The 19,376-nt window shown below is 43.1% G+C and overlaps 1 protein-coding gene across 7 annotated transcripts in view; it reads right to left on the bottom strand.

The window, feature by feature from the left end:
• Nucleotides 1-19,135, bottom strand: part of LOC140725773 (NAD kinase-like) — a 111,529-nt gene extending 92,394 nt beyond the window's left edge. For 4 of the 7 annotated variants that reach the window (XM_073041666.1, XM_073041663.1, XM_073041664.1 and 1 more), the window contains exons 1-2: nucleotides 18,896-18,959; nucleotides 6,944-7,236 (exon numbers count right to left, since the gene is read on the bottom strand). In XM_073041666.1, the coding sequence (XP_072897767.1) occupies nucleotides 6,944-7,230 (287 nt within the window). In that variant the 5' untranslated portion in view covers nucleotides 7,231-7,236; nucleotides 18,896-18,959. The other 3 variants (XM_073041662.1, XM_073041661.1, XM_073041660.1) reach the window with 3 other exon arrangements.
• Nucleotides 19,136-19,376: the final 241 nt, after the last annotated feature.

Raw genomic sequence — 19,376 nt, 5'->3', positions numbered from 1 at the left:
TCACCAGAACTCAAATTCCAGAAGCAAGCAATGTGAACCTCAAAAGGTCAGTACTAGCTATCCTAAGGGTGTCAAAGTGAATAGAAGACACATAGTACAGAGGTTGTTCCGTTCAGCTTGGCTCATTCCAAAGCTTTTCAAAAACAATCCAATTTGTGCCCTGCTGTTTCCTCACACCTGTAATCAGAATTGTAGACTCAGCTTGCTCCATCACAAACACAACCCTCGCCACCAGCAAGGACATCTTCAAGAGGAGGTGCTTGAACACTGCAGAACCCATCACTCAACAGTCGGGACATGCCCTCGTGCTACCATCGTGGAGGTGGTAAAGGAGCTTGCAGACCCGCACTTAACCTTTCAGGAAAAATTGCTTCCCCACCATCATCAGATTTCTGAACGCCCCAGAAATCCTACCTCATTGTTCCTTTCTGTTCTTGCATCATTTATTTTTTACAATTTACAGTTAACTTTGTCTTGGCACTTGCTGCTGTCACAAACCAATTTCTCTTCATCTAAATCAGTAATAAATCTGATCTAAGATTGTACACTTAAAAGAGCAGTATATCTTCATCTCCCATAATACTCCATCCCTGTTAGACCACAAGACCTATAGGAGCAGAATCAGACCATTTGGCCCATCGAACCTACTCTAGTTTTCCATCAGAATCAAATTTAATATCACCAGCATATGTTGTGAAATTTGTTAACTTTTATGACAGCTGTGAAATGAAATACATAATAAATATAGGGGAAAATGTTACCTTAAGTATATACAGTATATATCTATTAAATAGTTAAGTTAAATTAAGTAGTGCAAAAATAACAAAAAAAAATTAGTGGGGTAGTGTTCATGGGTTCAATGCCCATTTAGAAATTGGATAGCAGAGGGGAAGAAGCTGTTTCTGAATCGCTAAGTGTGTGCCTTCAGGCTTCTGTACCTCCTTCCCAACGGTAACAGTGTGAAGACCTGGGTGGTGAGGATCCTCAATGACAGATGTAGCTTTCCTAAGGCACCAATCCTTGAAGATGTCTTGGATACTACGGAGACTAGTACCAATGATGGAGCTGACTAATTTTACAAGTTTCTGCAACTTACTTCAATCTTGTGCAGTAGCACCCCCCCCCCCCCCACACCAGATGATACAGCCAGAATGCTCTTCACAGTACTACTGCAGAAGTTCTTGAGTGTTTTAGTTGACAAACCATTCCTCAAATGCCAAATGAAGTATAGCTGCTATCTTGCCTTCTTTATAACTACATCAATATGTTGTGTTCAGGTTAGGTCCTCAAAGATATTAACACCCAGGAATTTGAAATAGCTCACACTCTCCACTTCTGATTCCTCTGAAGACGGGTTTGTGTTCCCTTGTCTTACACTTCCTGAAGTCCACAATCAACTGATGTTGAGTGCAAGGTTGTTGCTGTGACATCACTCAACAGGGATATCTTGCTCCTATACTCTTTCATCACTTTCTGAAATTCTGCCAACAATGGTTGTACCATCAGCAAATTCATAGATGCTGTTTGAGCTATGCCTAGTCACAGTCATGGGCGTAGAGAGAGTCGAGCAGTGGGCCACGCACACATCCCTGTGAAATGCCAGTGTTGATCATCAGAGAGGAGGAGATGTAATTGCCTAACAGCACAGATTGTGATCTTCCAGTTAGGAAGTTGAGGAATCATTTGCAGAGGGAGGCACAGGTTCTGTTGCTTTTCATTGAGGACTGTAGGAATAATGGTATTAAATGCTGACCTATAGTCGATAAACAGCATCCTGACATAGGCGTTTGCATTGGTGACTTATCATCCCTCTCAACCCCATTCTACACATGCTTCAAAGTAGCACAGAAATTAGCACGACACTGTTACAGCTCAAGGCATTCAGAGATCTATGTTCAATTCTGGTGCCATTGCCCTCTCCATGGGATGCCTGGGTTTACTCCAGGTGCCCCAGTTTCCTCCCACAGTCCAAAGACAAAGCGGGTGGGTTAACCGGTCGCTGTAAATTGTACCATGATTAGGTTAGGGTTAACCGGAGTTGTGGGGTTGCTGTGGCAGCGTGCCTTGAGGGGCCGAAGGGAGGCCAACTGTGCTGTATCACTAAATAATTTCTCCTGCTGTCTACAAATACACCCAATGGCATGCATCTCAAAAAGCCTTTGATAACCAAGTCCAGCTCCTGGCCTTAATGTGTGGCTTAGCTACTAAGCCCAGTCGAACCATCTACTGACTGAAGGGGCAAAGGTGGGTTACTGGCACCTTAGAACTAGTCGCTTCAGGCAGATGAGGCTCATCAGCCATGAATGGCAGCTCATCAAGGAAAAAGAACTCTGACCTCAGGCCTCTGCTGCCTTGCAGCTACACCCACTTATAAGGAAAGCTTTGGGAATAAACCCCAAAAGGAAAAATCCAGAGCAGAGTCCCGAAGGCAGTCTAACACGGAGCTCAATGGTGACTGGTAATTACTGCAATACCCTTGATGGCAAACTGTATTCCTTTGGATTCAAGATTGAGAACAAGACTTGCGACCCAAGGGCAAGATTGCTGTATCAGAGGGAAATCAGGAACTGATGCATTGTGTTTCATAAAGACATAGCTCACTCCAGACACGCTGAATAAGACAGTGTGATCTGTGGGCTTTCCGATACACCAGATAGATTGGACTGCTGATTCAGAGAAGGCAAAAGGTGAGGGTGATAAACACTGTGGTGCTCAGATGCAGCAGTCTTGTTGTATTCTTGCCCCCCAGAACTTGAATAGCTGATGATTAAGAGCTGACCATTCTACTTACCAAGAGAGTTCTCCTCTGTGATCCTGACCACAGTTTACATACTGCCAAAGGAAGATGATAAGCAAGCACTTGATGTACTGAGTGCCGTGATTAGCAAACAAGAAACAACCTATTTCAAAGCCTTTCATCTCCTTGTCAGGGACTTCTGTCATGATTGTTTAAAGAAATCTCTGCCCTATCATCATCAACATATCACCTGCAGCACCAGGGGTCCTAACACACCTGACCACTGTTACACTGCCGTAGATCTGTAACAGGTCTATGCCTAGACCGCCTTTCTGGAAATCTGATCTCTTAGCTGTCCTCCTCTTTCCTGCCAACAGGCAGAAGCTAAAGAGCAAAGCTCCAGAGATAATGACAAAAAAAAAAAGGTGGTTGCGGGAGGCCGAGTGGCTACAGGATTGCTTCGAGTCAGTGGTCTGGGGCATGTTCAAAGACTGAGGATCCGAACGACAGTTTGTCATGAAGTTTATAAAAGCAGCCGTAGACAAGTGGATCCTCACAAAAGTCTTCCCCAATCAGATACCTTGGATGAACCACAATCTACTGAGAACCAGATCAATCAGTGGCATTAAGGTCTGACAACCAAGTTTAATACAATAAATCCAGGTTCAATCTCCAGAAAGCATGAGAATTGGCAATTCTGAACCAAACTTGAACCACTAAAGGATGGTCGACAGCTGTGATGAGTTTGAATGCTATCATCTCCTACAAAGTGAAACCAAGCGACACAGATGACAAGACTTTGCCCTCAGTTAGCTCAATGCCTTTATACTTGCTTTGACCATCAAAACAAGGAGGACCTTCACAAACTCCCACAGCCCCCAATGACCCTGTGATTTCAGTCTCTGAGGCCGATCTGAGAGTATCCTTCAGGAGGGTGAACACACAGAAAGCATCCAGCCTTGACAGGGTACCCGGCTGAGTACTAAAGACCTACGCTGATCAACTGGTTGGAGTATTCACAGATACCTTTAATCTGTCAGTTCAGCAGTTTGAGGTATCCAACTTCAAGTAGGCTCAATTACACCAGTACCCAAGAATGTGGTAACCTGCATCAATGACGATCGTCCAGTAGCACTTACATCCACGGTAATGAAGTGCTTTGAGAGGTTGGTGAGGTAACATCAACTCCTGCCTGAAAAGCAACTTGGATCTATTCCAATTTGCCTACAACAGGTCCACAGCAGATGCCATTTCATTGGCTCTTTACTCAATCATGGAATGTCTGGACAGTGAAGATGCAAACATCAGAAAGCTTATCATTGACTGCAACTTGCAATCAATATTATCATCCCTTCAAAACTAATCAATAATCTTCAATCCTAGGGCTCAATACCTCCTTGTGCAATTGGACCCTCGATTTCCACACTTCCAGACCCCAATTAATTTGGAGTGGCAACAACATCTCCACAACCTCCCTCAGAACAGGAACACCACAAGACAGTATGCTTCTGCTCTACTCTATACTTATAACTGTGAGGCCAAGCGAGGTTCCAATGCCATATTTAATTTTGCTGATGACACCACTGTTGTTTGCCAAATCAAAAGTGGCGATGAAGCAGCCACACAAGAGTACAATAATGAAGAGAAGCACAGCAGCGCCTGTACTTCCTTAGAAGTTTGCAAAGATTTGGCATGCCTTTGAAAACTTTGACAAACTTGTATAGATGTGTGGTGGAGAGGTATATTGACTGGTTGCATCATGACCTAGTATGGAAACACCTATGCCCAAAGTAGTAGATACAGCCCAGCCCAGCACAGGTAAAGTCCTCCCCACCACTGAGCACATCTACAGAGTGCTGTCGTGGGAAAGCAGCATCCATTATCAAGGACCCCCAACGTTCAGGTAATACTTTCTTTTCACTGCTACCACCAGGAAGGTGATACAGGAGCCTCAGGACACATACCACCAGGTTCAGAAACAGTTATTACCCCTCAACCATCATGAACCACAGGGGACAATTTCATTCAACTTCACTCATCCCATCACTGAACTGTGCCCATAAACTATGGACTCACTTTCAAGGACTCTATCTCATGTTCCCCATATTTATTGATTACCGTAGATTCCGGACTACAGAGCGCACCTGATTAAAAGCCGCTGGCTCTAATTTTAGAAATAAAATCAATTTTTTAATTGTACAGGCCGCACCGGATTTTCGGCCGCAGGTGTCCCACGTTGTAATATGAGATATTTACACAGAAAGATATTACACGTGAGGATTTTTTAAACTTTTAATTAAATCCATATGGTAACAAAAACAAATACATATTGCAAATGCTTTTTTTCGAACCGTGCCCGTAACGCGGCTACTTTTAAATATACGTTGCGTATACTTCTTTACTGAACAACATTCCAATATCTCCTAACGACTGGTAAAAAATATATATACTGCAGCCTACCAGGAAAAGTTATTGATCGCCTTTAACTTAAAAGCAGCGTTTCGCTCAGATCCAAAGCCGCTCGCGTAATGCGCTCCCTCCCTCCGTCCCGTTTTATCGCAAACTGGCATTTTTCCCACAAGACGCGGCGAAACCGGGTGTGACGTCATAGCATCCCGCGATGTAGCACAGAAAACAAATATAGTTAAAACTCTTCTAACTTTAACTAGAAAATGAATTACTAAGCAAAAATATTATAAACTAAATAACTGCCATAATAAAGGCAGCACAATGCTTTTCTTCGAGTGTTTTCCATGTTGATGAGGGTGAGTACAAATGACTGATTTACAATAATTTAATTGTGATAGTGCGCTTGATTTATCGTACAATTTCATTGGACCTCTGTGAACTACTCATCAATTTTATTGGTCTACTGTTACGAGGCAAAATGTTTACGAGGCGGCATGAAAAAAATCATGTATTAGCCGCTCCGTTTTAAAGGCCGCAAAGTTCAAAGCTGTTCAAAATGTGGGAAAAAAGTAGCGGCTTAAAATCCGGAATCTACGGTACTTATTATTTCTTTAATTTTCCTCTTTGTATTTGCAGTTCGTTTTTTTATTTGCACACTGTTGTCCATTCTGTTGGGTGCAGTCTTTCATTGATTCTATTGCATTTGTATTTTCAGTGATTTCCCACAAGAAAATGAATCTCAGGGTTATACATGGTGTCATATAGGTACTGAGATAATAAATTTACTTTGAACTTCATCAGCTACATGGAAAAGGGGGAGCTTGCTGCATGGGCAACAGCTTGCTCTGCAGACCATACTGCCCTAGCTTGCATATCAAACGTAGAGAATCAAGAAGCAACATCCATGGTAACAGAGGGCCTCAGCTCCCCACGATGATGTTCTCCCTTTACTAAATCTTGTAATTTGACTACATTTACTTTGTCCATCTCAATTGCTATATTAGTAGAACATTGATAGCTACTCTATCTTCACCACAGAAATAAAACGTCTTTCCAAGGCACAAGTGTAACCCTCTCACCATAGGCTCGTAACGAATTAGCTTTTACTGTGAATTCAAACTAACAGAAACATAACTCTACAATGCATGGGAAATAATGATCAGAAGGCCATTTCCAATAAATAAACACATCTAAGGTAAATATGATATGCAAATTCACTGTTTGACAGGAAACAATAATTTAGATCATACCAGTATAAACTTAGATTAAAACTGTATTGACATTTCAAACTATAATTGAACTCTTTCCAAGGTCATGTGGATAACTAGCTAACTAAACGTTATCTGCACATTCTCTGTGAAACCAAAGTCTGCATTAGGGTTTTCTGACAGCAGTATCCATCTTTCCAAATGGGTTCCAAAATCATGTTCTTCTGAAATGTTCATTGTCCACTTCCTTTTTCTTTCTTCGATCACGAGCTGTCTGGAAAATGGCTTCCCCATTGTTTTCCCCCACATACTCTCCAAAAAAAATTAACAAGACAAATCCTATTGGCTAATTTAACAAGATTAACTTAACCAACTATTGTTTTTGTATTTTAAACAGTAAAAAATGAAATACTTGATTGTAGAATACAATTAAAGTGACACTTACTGCATTGTGAGAAAATCCACAAAAAAATACCCAACAGCATAACTGTATTAATAAATTAGAACAAGGCCATAAACCAGAGTATCACACAAGCAATACAATCCTCACCAACCCCCCCCCCCCCCCCCATAGGTAGGAACACTGTACCTGTGTCCAACCTTCCGATGGGTTTTACTTTTCCGTGGGGACTTTTCTACCTGCTCCTGTCTCTTAGGTGATAATTGATCTCGTTTTCTTGCCGAGGAGTTGGAGTCTAGCTTCTCAGATAGTGGCGGTGAGACCTCTTCACGCTTCTTGGATGATCGGCAACACCTTGTACGATCCCACTTCTCCTCACCAGGACAGGGCTTGCCTTCAGGCCCAGCTCCAGACCCACTGGGAGCTGAGGTGGTCTCTTCCCCATTCAGGGCAGCAGATTTGCACAATGAATCCATCCACAACTGAGAAACAAAAATGTTTGAAATTTTCCATCAATATCTTCATGACTGAAAACACTGAACACATTCAGGAGTGTACCAAATAAAGTGGCCACAGGAGTGGAATCCAGTGTGTTCTTTTGCTACTGCAGCCCATCCACTTCAAGGCCAAAGCTGTTGTGCATTCAGAGATGCTCTTCTGTACACCACTATTGTAACGCATGTTTATTTGAGTTACTGTCACCTTCCTGTCAGGTTTAACCAGTGTGCCCATTCTTCTCTAACTTCTCTCATTAACGAGGCATTTTTACTCACAGAACAACCACTCACTGGATATTTTTTGTTTTTCACCCCGTTCTCCATAAACTCTGGAGACTGCTGTGTGTGAAAGTCTCAGGAAATCGACAGTTTCTGAGATACTCAAACCACCCCATCTGGCACCAACAATCATTCCACAGTCAAAGTCACTTAAATCACATCGTTCCCATTCTGATATTTGGTTCTGAACAAATGAACCTCTTGACCATGTCCGCAAGCTTTTATGCATTGAGTTGCTGCCACATGATTGACTGATTAGATGTCTGCGTTAAAGATCAGATGTACCCAACTAATTTGTCACTGGGATTATGCACATGTTACTGAATTTATAGAAAGCCTCTACTTGCAAAATATTTACAGGTTCTGGATTATGAGTTTCACTCCAATCATTAAAGTTGCCCTCGATTTGAATGCAGGACTCCTGATATTCTATAAGATGCTAGTATTCAATAAGAGGGGCAAAATGAGAAGAATCCAGAAACACGTGAGAATTTTAAGAACAAGATGTTCTAACATAGGTCAACAAATACAAAAGTGCATGAAAATGTAGTGTTGAGCAAGCAGAGAGTCTGCAGAAAGACTTAGATTGGGAGAATGGGCAAAGAAGTGGCAGATGGAATACATTGCAAGTAAGTGTATGGTCATGCACTTTGGTAGAAGGAATAAAGATGTAGAATATTTTGTAAACAGGTAAAATTTTTCAAAAGGGACTTGAGAAACGACATGCAGAATTCCTTAAAGGTTAACTTGCAGCTTCAGTCAGTGGTAAGGCAAATGCAATGTTAGCATTCATTACAAGAGGACTAGACTATAAAAGAGAGGATGTAATACTGAGACTTTGTAAGGCAAAGGTCTGAACACATTTGAAGAATCTTGAGCAGTTTTGAGCCCTTGTCTAAGAAAGGATGTGCTGGCATTGGAGGGAGTCAAAGGAGGTTCACAAGAATGAATCCAGGAATAAAAGGGTTAACATATGAGAAGTGTTTAATGACTCTGGACCTGTACTTACTGGAGTTTAAAAGAATGAAACCTATTCAATTTTGAAAAGTCTAAATAGAATGGACACAGAGAGTATGTTTCTAATAGTGGGGGAATCCAGGGCCAGAGAGCACTGCCTCAGAATAGAAGGACGTCCCTTTAGAACAGAGATGAGCAACAATTTCTTTTTCCAGAGAGAATGCATTCCCACAGATGGCTACAGAGGCCAAGTCATTGGGAATATTTTGAGTTCAGATGGTTAGTTTCTAGATTAATCAGGCTGAAAGGTTATGAGGAGAAAGCACAAGAATGGGTTGAGAAAGATAGTAAATTAGCCATGATCGAATGGCAGATGAGTCAAAAGATCCAAATCTGCTCCTATGTCTTATGATCATATGAAGAAATAGACTTGATGCAAGTTAAGACATAAACAGCATAGTTTTTCACTGAACAGGTATAAGGAGCAAGGCAAGTGTGCATGGAACAGTCAAGGCACAAATACTGCTGTCAGAATTCATACATAAAACAAGTGAGACAGCATCTTTGGAATGAAATGAACAGATAATGTTGCAGGCAAAGACACTTCATCACAAAGCTGAAATATCCATAAGACAGAAGCAGAATTAGGTCATTCAGCCCGAGTCTGCTCCATCATTCCATCACGGCTGATCCCAGATCCCACTCAACTCCATAAACCTGCCTTCTCACCATATCCTTTGCTGCCCTAACCAATCAGGAAACTATCAACTTCCACCTTAAATATACTCACGTACTTGGCCTCCACCACAGTCTGTGGCATTCCACAGATTCACTACTATCTGGCTAAAAAAATTCCTTACCTCTGTTCTAAGAGATAGAACCTTAATTTTGAGGCTGTGCCCTCTAGTTCAGGATACCTCCACCATATCTAGATCTTTCAACATTCAGTAGGTTTCAATGATATCCTCCCCCCAACCTCCATCGAATTCTTCAAAATTCCGGTGAGTGCAAGCCCAAAGCCGCCAAATGCGTCTCATATTTTAACCCATTCTTTCCTGGAATCATCCTCATGAACCACCTCTGGACTCTACAATGACAACGTATCCTTTCTGAGATGCGGGGCCCAAAACTGTTAACAATCCTCCAATTGCAGCCTAACTACTGTCTTATAAAGGCTCAACTTCATCTCCTTGCTTTTATATTCTATTCCCCTTGAAATAAATGCCAACATTTACCACAGACTCAAGCTGTAAAGAAACGTTCTGGGAGTCTTGCATGAGACTCAGAAGTCCCTCTGCACCTCTGATGTTTGAACCTTCTCCCCATTTAGATAACAGTCTGCACTATTGTTGCTTTTACCAAAACGCATTATCATACATTACCACTGTATCCCATCTGTCACTTTTTTGCCCATTCTTCCAATTTGTCCAAGTCCTGCTACAAATGCATTGCTTCCTCAGCACTACCTACCCCTCCAACTATCTTCGTATCATCTGCAATCTCTGCCACAAAGCCATCAATTCCATTATCCAAATCATTGACAAAGAATGTGAAAAGTAGCTGTCCCAATACTGACCCCTGAGGAACACCACTATTCACTGGCAGCCAACCACAAAAGGCCCCCTTTAATCCCACTCATTACCTCCTGCCCGAGAGCTATTCCTCTATCCATGCCAGTATCTTTCCTGTGAAAGATCATGACCAATGCATCCATTATCTCTTCAGCAACCCTCTCAAGACACTGGGATGTAGTCCATTTAGTCCAGGTGACTTATCCGTCTTAAGACCTTTCAGTTTGCCTAGTTTACACTTTCTCCACTGTAATATCAATGGCACTCAATCCTGCTCCCTGACACTCACAGACCTATGGCACACTGCTAGTGTCATCCAAACTGGATTGATGTAGAACATTCATTAAGTTTATCTACCATTTCTTTGTCCCCATTATTACCTCACCAGCATCATTTTCTAGCGGTCCAATGTCAACTCTCACTTCACTTTTACTTCTTACATGACAAAAATTAGTATCCTGCTTTATATTATTGTTAGTGTATCCTCATATTTCATCTTTTCCCTTCTTATGGCTTTTTAGTTGCCTTTTGTTGCATTTTAAAAGTTCCCAATCATCCAACTTCCCTGTCACTTTTGCTACCTTTATGTACTTTCCTCGACTTTTATGCAGTCCTCAACTTCCAATGTCAGCCATGATTGCCTACCCCTGCCATTTAAGAACAACCTCTTCTGTGGAACATTATCGATCCTGCACCTTGTGAACTATTTCCAGAAACTCTCTGCTCTGCTATCATCCCCGACAGTATCCTCCTCCAATCCACCTGGGCAAGCTCCTCTCTTATGCCTCTGTAATTCCTTTTATTCCATTGTGATACTGATACATGTGACTCGTGCTTCCCCCTCGCAAACTGCAGTATGAATTCAATCATGTTATGATCAGGCTCCTAAGGGTTCCTTTGCATTAAGCTCCCTAATAAGATCTGGGTTATTGTACAACACCCGAAGATAGCCTTCCCCAAAGTAGGCTCAAGCACAAGCTGCGCTAAAGAGCCATCTCGTAGGCATTCAACCAAATCCCCTCTCTTGCAATCTGACACCAACCTGATTTTCCCAATCCCTTGAATATTGAAGTTCCCCCATTACAATTGTGCCATTATCCTTATTACATGACTTTTCCAGCTCCCTTTACAATCTCAACCCCACAGCTTGGTTACTATGTAGAGGCCTATGAGATTCCCATAATGGTTTTTTTTTTAAAAAACCCTTGCAGTTTCTTAACGCCACCCACAAAGGTTCAACATTCTCTAATCCCATGTCACCTCTGTCTAAAGATGTAATTCCGTCTCTCCATCTCGTACCAACTTAGTCATAGCCTTCCTGCTTGTCCTTTCAATAAAAAGTATATCCTTTGATGTCGAGCTCCCAATTGTGCCCTTTTTACCAGTCACGACTCAGTGATGCCCACAATATCATACTGACCAATCTCTAATTGTGCCATGAGTTCATCCACTTTATTCCAAATGCTATGCACATTTAAATACAGCACCTTCAGTCCTGCATTCTTCACCCTGTTGAATTTTGCATCTGTGGTACAATTTAACTCTTTGCTGTCTGCATTTCTACCCGATCATTGGCTTGTCCTTCCTTACACCCATGTTATTCATCATCTACTTGTAAACCTGTTGGCTCATCCTTAGTTCTAGCTTACTGGCTCCCGCTCCCCTGCCATCTTATTTAAACCACTCCCAAGAACTCTCATAAACCTACCCACAAGAATATTGGTCCTCCTCAGATTCAAGTGCAACCGGTCCCCTTATGTACAGGTCATACCTGCCCCAGAAGAGGTCCCAATTATCCAGAAATCTGAATCCCTCCCCCTTGTGCCAATTCTTCAGCCACACATTTATCTGCCATCTCATTCTATTCCTATCCTCACTGTTGTGCGGCAATCCTGAGATTACTACCCTTCAGGTCCTGCTTCTCAGCTTCCTTCCTAACTGCTTCTATTCTTTGTTCAGGACCTCCTCTCTTTTTCTGTAAATCGTCAGTACCAATAGGTACCACGTCTTCTGGGTACTCACACTCCCTTTTTAGGATATTGTGAACACATTCAGAAACATCACAGACCCTGGCATCTGGGAGACAAACTACCTTCCATGTTTCTTTTTCACGTCCACAAAATCACCTATCTGTCACCCATTGCTGCTGCCATCCTCTTCAGTTTCTTACCCTTCTCAGCCACAGAGCCAGACTCAGACTTGCTGAGTTCATACAACACAGAATAGTACAGAACAGTACACAACTATTTAATCTCCTCCATGATCAGTCTAACCTTTCCCTCCTCCATAGCCCACAAACTTCCAATTATTTTTCATCCATGTGCCTATCTCAGAGTCTCTTAAATGCCCCTATTGAATCAGCCTCTACCACCACCCCTGGCAGTGCGTTCAAGGTGTTTCCCACTTTGTATAAACAATCTTCCTTGGCCATCTGCCCTAAATTTTCCACCACTTACCTGAAACTTCCACCATTTTGTGTTGCTAAAGATTTCTAGCATCTGCAAATTTTTTGTGTACATGCTATCAGACATGTTATGGGAAAGATAATATGCAATGGCATGGATATATGTGGCATGAAATTTCATAGACAAACACAAAACCAAAATTGACATATAGTGGTATATTTTCCCATGGTAGGTGGTAGGGGTATCAAAATCAAAGTATTTCCTAATTTCCTATGGGGTGGGGGGGGGGGTCTAAATCCAGAAGGCACAGCCTCAGAACAGAAGAACATCACTTTAGGAGCAATTTCTTTAGCCAGAGGGAGGTGAATCTTGGCTGTGGAGGCCAAGTCGTCGGGTATATTTAAAATAGCGGTTGATAGGTTCCTGATTAATCAGGGCATCAAAGGTTATGGGAAGAAGGCAGGAGAGTGGGGTTGAAAGCAATAATAAAATCAGACATGATGGAATGGTGGAGCACACTTGATGGGCCAAATGGCTGATTCTGCTCCTATATTTTACGGTCTTCCTATCAAACCCAAGTTTATTGTCCAATGCACAAGTATATCTTTGCGAAAGGGCACAAGATTAAGATGAAAAGAAGTTCAACAGGGGAGCCAAGGGAACTGTTTGTTTTAAACATATTCAGAGGTTGATATCTGGAATATGCTGTCAGAGGTGTTGGAGTCAAATACATAGCTACATTTTTAAGACATAGAGATAAGCATTTAACTAGCAAGGCAGAGAAGGAGAAAGCAGAATCTTCAGATACTGGAATATGGGGCAAAAGCACATTGTTGAATGGACAGCTAGTTAGGCAGCACCTTATTAATTATTATTGGTTTATTATTGTCACATGCATTAAGATATAGTGGAAAAACTTCTCTTACATACTGTTTCTTAAGGATCTGGGGAAGGAAACGGCCATTACCGTTTTGGGTTGAGACCCTTCATCTCAATGGCTTTGAAGATTGCGGACAAATAGAATGAATGCAGATAAAACCTGAACGATTGTCTAAAACAGAGATTCCAAACCAGGCATCTGTGGATACCTCACTTAACGGTATTAATCCATGGCATAAAAAAAGGTTGGGAAAGCCTGGCCTAAAGCAAAAATAATATACAAGAGCAGAAATTGCTGGAAACACTCGGCAGGTCAAGCAACAACTGGAAGTGTACTGCAAATAAACAGGCCCTTCAAGCCATCACATCCTTGGCAACCTTTCAGCCCAATTCCACATCAGGGTACACACTTGTGGAAAATTGAAAGAGTTAACATAAAACCATAGGCCCTTCATAAGAAATTACATCTACCAGAAACATTTTCCCACTTCTGTCTCCCACAGATGCTACCCGATTAATTTGGAAATGTTTCCAGCATTTTGTTTTAACTCAGAGCATAGTCCCTACAGCCCACGATGATGTGCCAACCTGTTAACCTCCAGTCTCCAATCTAATCCTTCCCTCCTACATCGACCTTCATTTTTCCTATTGCCCATGTGCCTATCTAAGCACTCCTAATGCATCTACCACCTCCCCTGGCAGCATGTTGCATACACCCACCACTCTCTCCAAAACCCTGCCTCTAACATCCCTCCCCATACTTTCCTTAAAGTGTGGCCATCTATTAGTCCTTCCTAACTTGGGACAAAGTCTGGCTGTCCACTCTGCGTCTCTTATTATCTTGTACACCTCCATCAAGTCACCTCTCATCTTCCTCCACTCCAACCCATCCTCATAAAATATGATCTCTAATCCAGGCAGCATCCTGGTAAATCTCCCCTGTACCCTCTCTAAAGCTTCCACATCCTTCCTATAATGAGGCAAATAGAACTGAACACAATACTCCTAGCGTGGTCTAACCAGAGATTTACCAAGCTGCAAAATTACCTCTCCGCTCCTGAAATCGATCCTCTAACTAATGAAGGTGATATGCTGTCTTAACCACCCTATCAACCTTTGCCACAACTGAGGGATCTGTGAACATGAAGCCCAAGATCCTTCTGTTCCTTCAAATTCCATTTACTTTGAATTCAGAATCTGATTTTTCTTTCAATTTCAGACTTCCAGCATATACAGATTAACTTGTTTTCAAGAAATCATGGTACATGTTGAGAGAGGTAAGACTGGATGAGAAAAGAGAAAGAGGTTTAAGATAGAAGTGAAGCAAAGCTGCATCAACTTCCTGGACCCTGTACAGGTTACAAAGGAGGAGGTGTTGGCACGGGATAAGGATGCCCGCATGTCAGCTACCCCGCAGAGTGTTATACGGCCAGCTACATTATGGTCGACCCTCAGCTGGAGGGCCGAAGAAGCGCTACAAGGATCAGATGAAGAATGCTTTTAAGGAAGTGCAAGATCAGACCTGAGGACCTGGAGGATGTTGCTGCTGACCGTAACACTTGGTGACAGCTGTGTAGGGACGGGGTTGATATTCTGGAGATGGAAAGAACAACCAGAAGACAGCAGAAGAGAGCCAGGAGAAATGCAGCCATGGTTGCCATTACTACCACCACATATACATGTCCCACCTGCAATAGAGCTTGTGGGTCCAAGATAGAACTGTATAGTCAAAGATTTCACCGTTAAAGGAGTGGACGTCATCATCGGATTTCGATGGACAACCGAAGCAGCAGCAAATCAGGGTGGATAAATCCCAAGGGCCTGACAAGGTGTTCCCTCAGACCCTATGGGAGGCAAGTTCAGAAATTGCTGGAGCTCTACAGAGATATTTAAAACGTCCTTAGCGATAGGCAAGACACCAAAGGATTAGAGGATAGCCAAAGTTGTTTCTCAGTTTAGAAAAGATTGTAAACAGAAACCAGGAAATTATAGGCCAGAGGGTCTGACATCAGTTGTGGAAAGGCTGTTGGAAGGTATTCTAAGGGACAGGACATATAAGTATTCAGATATACATGGACTGATTAAGGATAGTCAGAATGCCTTTGTGCATGGCAAGTCATATCTAACCAATCTTACAGAGGAAGTTAGCAGGAAAGTGGATGAAGGCAAGGCAGTAGATGTTGTCTGCATGGACTTTAGCAAGCCATTTGACAAGGTCCCACATGGGAGGCTGGTCAAGAAGGTTCAGTCACTTGACATTCAAGATGAGGTCATAAATTGAATTAGATAGTGGCTTTGTGGGAGAGTGGTACAGGGTTTCCTTTTAGACTGGAGGCTTATGACTAGCGGTGTGCCGCATGGATCACTGCTGGGCCCGTTGTTGTTTGTCATTTATATCAATGATCTGGATGATAATATGGTTAACTGGATCAGCAAATTTGTGGTGACACCAAAATTAGGTGTGTAGTGGACAGTGAGGGCTGTCATGGCTTGCAGAGGGATCTGCATCAGCTGGAAAAATGGCAGATGGAATTAATGCAGACAAGTGCAAAGTTTTGGACTTTGGTATGATCATCTACAGTAGGTTTTACAATGAACAGTAGGGCAGTGAGGAGTACGGTAGAACAAAGGGATCTGGGAAAACAGGTATATAATTCATTGAAAGTGGCTTTACAGGTGGATAGGGTCATTAAGAAAGTTTTTGGCACATTGGTCTTCATAACTTCATAACTGGTTCTACACTGCAGTCATTGAGTCTGTCCTGTGCATCTCCATCATTGTGGTTTGGAGCTGCCACCAAGCAAGATAGAACCAGACTACAGCGCACAGTGAGGACTGCCGAGCGCATCATTGGAGCCTCCCTGCCCTCTATTGTGGACCTGTACTCTTCCAGGTTGAAGAAGAGGGCGGGGAACATCATAACGGACTCCTCCCATCCTGCGCACGGACTGATCTGCTTCCATCTGGTAGGCTCTTCAGATCCCTCCAGACTAAGACTAATAGGCACTGGAGAAGTTTTTTCCCTACTGCGGTCACTTTGCTGAACAGTTAACTGCTGGTTAACTGTCAGCTAACTATTACTTGGATTGCACTACCTGTATGTATAATCTAGATTTTCATTTATATTTATCATTATTATTGTTATGAGCAGAGAGACAACATCTGCTGGAAGTAAATTCCTTGTATGTGCATAGGTACTTGGCGATTAAAGTCTGATTCTGATAAATCAATGTACTGAGCACAGAGATAAGATATTATTTTGACATTGGTGGCCTAAATTGGAACTGGAATAAATTGGAATATTACGGGCAGTTTTCGTCACCAACCCACATAAAAGATGTAAACAAGGTTGAAAGAGTGCAGAGAAAATTTACAAGGATGTTGCTGGGTCTGGAGTACCTGAGTTATAAGGAAAGATTGAATAGCTTAGGACTGTATTCTTTAGAATGTAGAAAATTGAGAGGAGATTTGATAGAGCTAGACAAAACTATGTGGGGTATAGATAGGGTAAATGCAAGCAGGCTTTTTCCACCAGGTAGGGTGGGACTGCTACATAACGTCATGGGTGAAGGGTGAAAAGTTTAAGGGGAACATGAGGGGAAACTTCTTCACTCATGTGACAGTGTGGAATGAGCTGCCAGTGGAAGTCATCCAAACAAGTTCGATTTCAATGTTTAAGAGAAGTTTGGATAGGTACACGGATAGTCAGGGTATGGAGGCTACGGTCCAGGTGCAGGTCACTGGGAGAAGACTATTTAAATGGCTTTGCCATGGACTAGATGGGCTGAAGGACCCATTTCTGTGCTGTTCTTCTCTATAGCTCGATACTTTAGAATAGAGAAAACAGCTAATCTTTCACAATCCCTGATATCACACAGATCTGGCAGGCAAGTGCATGATCCAACTGTGCTTCATATCACCCCACTCCACCTCACAACAAAAAGATGAAACAGACAGAGATGGAAGATCCGCAGATATTGTAATCTGGAGCAAAAGGCAGACGGGCAGAATTCAACAGGCTGAGCAGCAGCTGTGTGGGGTGGGGTGAAGAAACTGTCAGTATTTTGGGTTGAGACCCTGACAGCAGGGATGCTGATTCCAGCAGCTTGTTTTGAGCTGAAGCAGATAACCTTTACACAGCTTACTGCTATTGCCACCTTATCAGACACATCCCACCCTCCCTCCACCAACACAGATGCTGCCTGACGTAGAACAGCACAGTGCAGAAACAGGCGCTCCAGTTATCCATGCCAAATTAAACCAAATCCCTTCTGTCAGCACATGATCAACATTCCTCCCTTCCCTGCATGTTCAGGTACCCATGCCACAACTGCTTCAACACCACTGTCAAACCTTCTTCCACCACCATTCCCAGGCAGCCCATACCAAGCACTAAGGTATGAAGGGCTATAATCCAATTGCAGGCCAATGGGATTACACAGTATAATAGCTCAGCATGGACTAACTGGGCCTGTTTCTGTGCTGTAGTATTCTATGACACACAACTCTGTTAAAAAAAACTCATGCATCCCCTTTAAACTTTCCCTCTCTCACCTTATGCATGTCCTCTTGTACTTTACATTTCAACTCTGGGAAAAAGATTCTGTCAACCCGATTTTGTCAGCTTAACCCCTCAGCCTCCAGAAAAAAACCTGCTGAGTATTTCCAGAGTCCCATTTCTGGTTTACCTAGGGCAGCGATGCCCAATGGCAAAGGACATTCTTTTAAGATGAGAGGAGGAAAGTTCAAGAGAAATGTCAGAGGTAGTTTTTTTTGACACAGAGTGCTTAGTGCTAGGAACACACTGCCGTGGTGGGTCGTGGTAGAAGCAGGTAAATTTAGGACACTTAAAAGACTCTTAGATGTGCTATATGATGAAAAGAAAATAGAAGGCAACATGAACTACTGAAGGAACTCAGCAGGCCAAGCAGCATCTATGGTGGGAAATAAACAGTCAACGTTTCAGGCCAAGTCCCTTCATTAAGGCTGGAAAGGCAGAGGGAAGAAGCCACAGCGTAGGGGAAAGGAAAAGAGTACAAATGGTAGCTGACAGGTGAAACCAGGTGAGGGGAGGGGGAATATGTGAGCGACGTAAAGGGCTGAAGTGGACAGTGGGCTATGGAAGAAAGGAGGAGGGTCACCAGGAGGAGATCAGGAGTAAGAGAGGAACTAGAATGGGGAATGTAAAAAGAGAAAGGGGAGAGGATAGAAATTACCAGGAGCTAGAGAAATCGATGTTCAATTATGGAGCATTCTGGACTGCGTAGGAAGGAGGGGCCCTAAAGCAACCTGCATCTCATCTCCCTCACTTTACAACCCAACCTGACCTGCCTGGCTTGGCCAGGATGCAAGGGAGAAACATAACTCAAGGCAGAGTCTAAAGGAGTTAAGGTATAAAAGAGTGCAGAAGAAGCGGGGCAGGGTGGAGCAAAAGACGAAGGGGAGGTCCTGCAAGAGGTGAGCAAAGGGCTTAATGCAAGACCTGTTCTGGAGATTGAGTTACACCCACTGAGACGCTTTAACTTACAACAGAACATTAACCAGGCGTCATACCCTGGGACTGGAGCCAAGTGAAGGCCCTCGTGGGGCTCGGCGCCCTCGTCCTCGCCCTCGCCCTCGCCCTCGCCCTCACCTCCAACCCCGCTGCAGCACTTCACACGAGGCCGAGGCCCCCGAAAGCGGCCCGACTTCTCCAGACCCAGCCTACCTGCCCACCCGTAACAACAACGACGATGCCGATTGGCCGCGGTGCACGAGTACCGCTCCCACGATTCGCCAGCGATTAATCCGCATCCGCCCATCCAATCGGGAGTCAGGAAGGGTGCGTCCGTTCATTTGACTGAGGTTCTGTGTTCTGATTGGCTGAGGTGTGTAGGCCCCTCCCCTATACTTGTCAAGGAAGGAATTTTTACTCGGTAAACACAGATAATCTGCAGATCACAAACAAGAGAAAATCCAAACCAATGCACACAAAATGCTGGTGAAACTTAGCAAGTCAGGCAGTATCTATGGAGAGGATTGTTATAGATCTCTT

Source organism: Hemitrygon akajei, chromosome 3, assembly GCF_048418815.1.
Source record: "Hemitrygon akajei chromosome 3, sHemAka1.3, whole genome shotgun sequence".
Taxonomy (NCBI): Eukaryota; Metazoa; Chordata; class Chondrichthyes; order Myliobatiformes; family Dasyatidae; genus Hemitrygon; species Hemitrygon akajei.
This window is presented reverse-complemented; position numbering and strand designations above follow the sequence as displayed.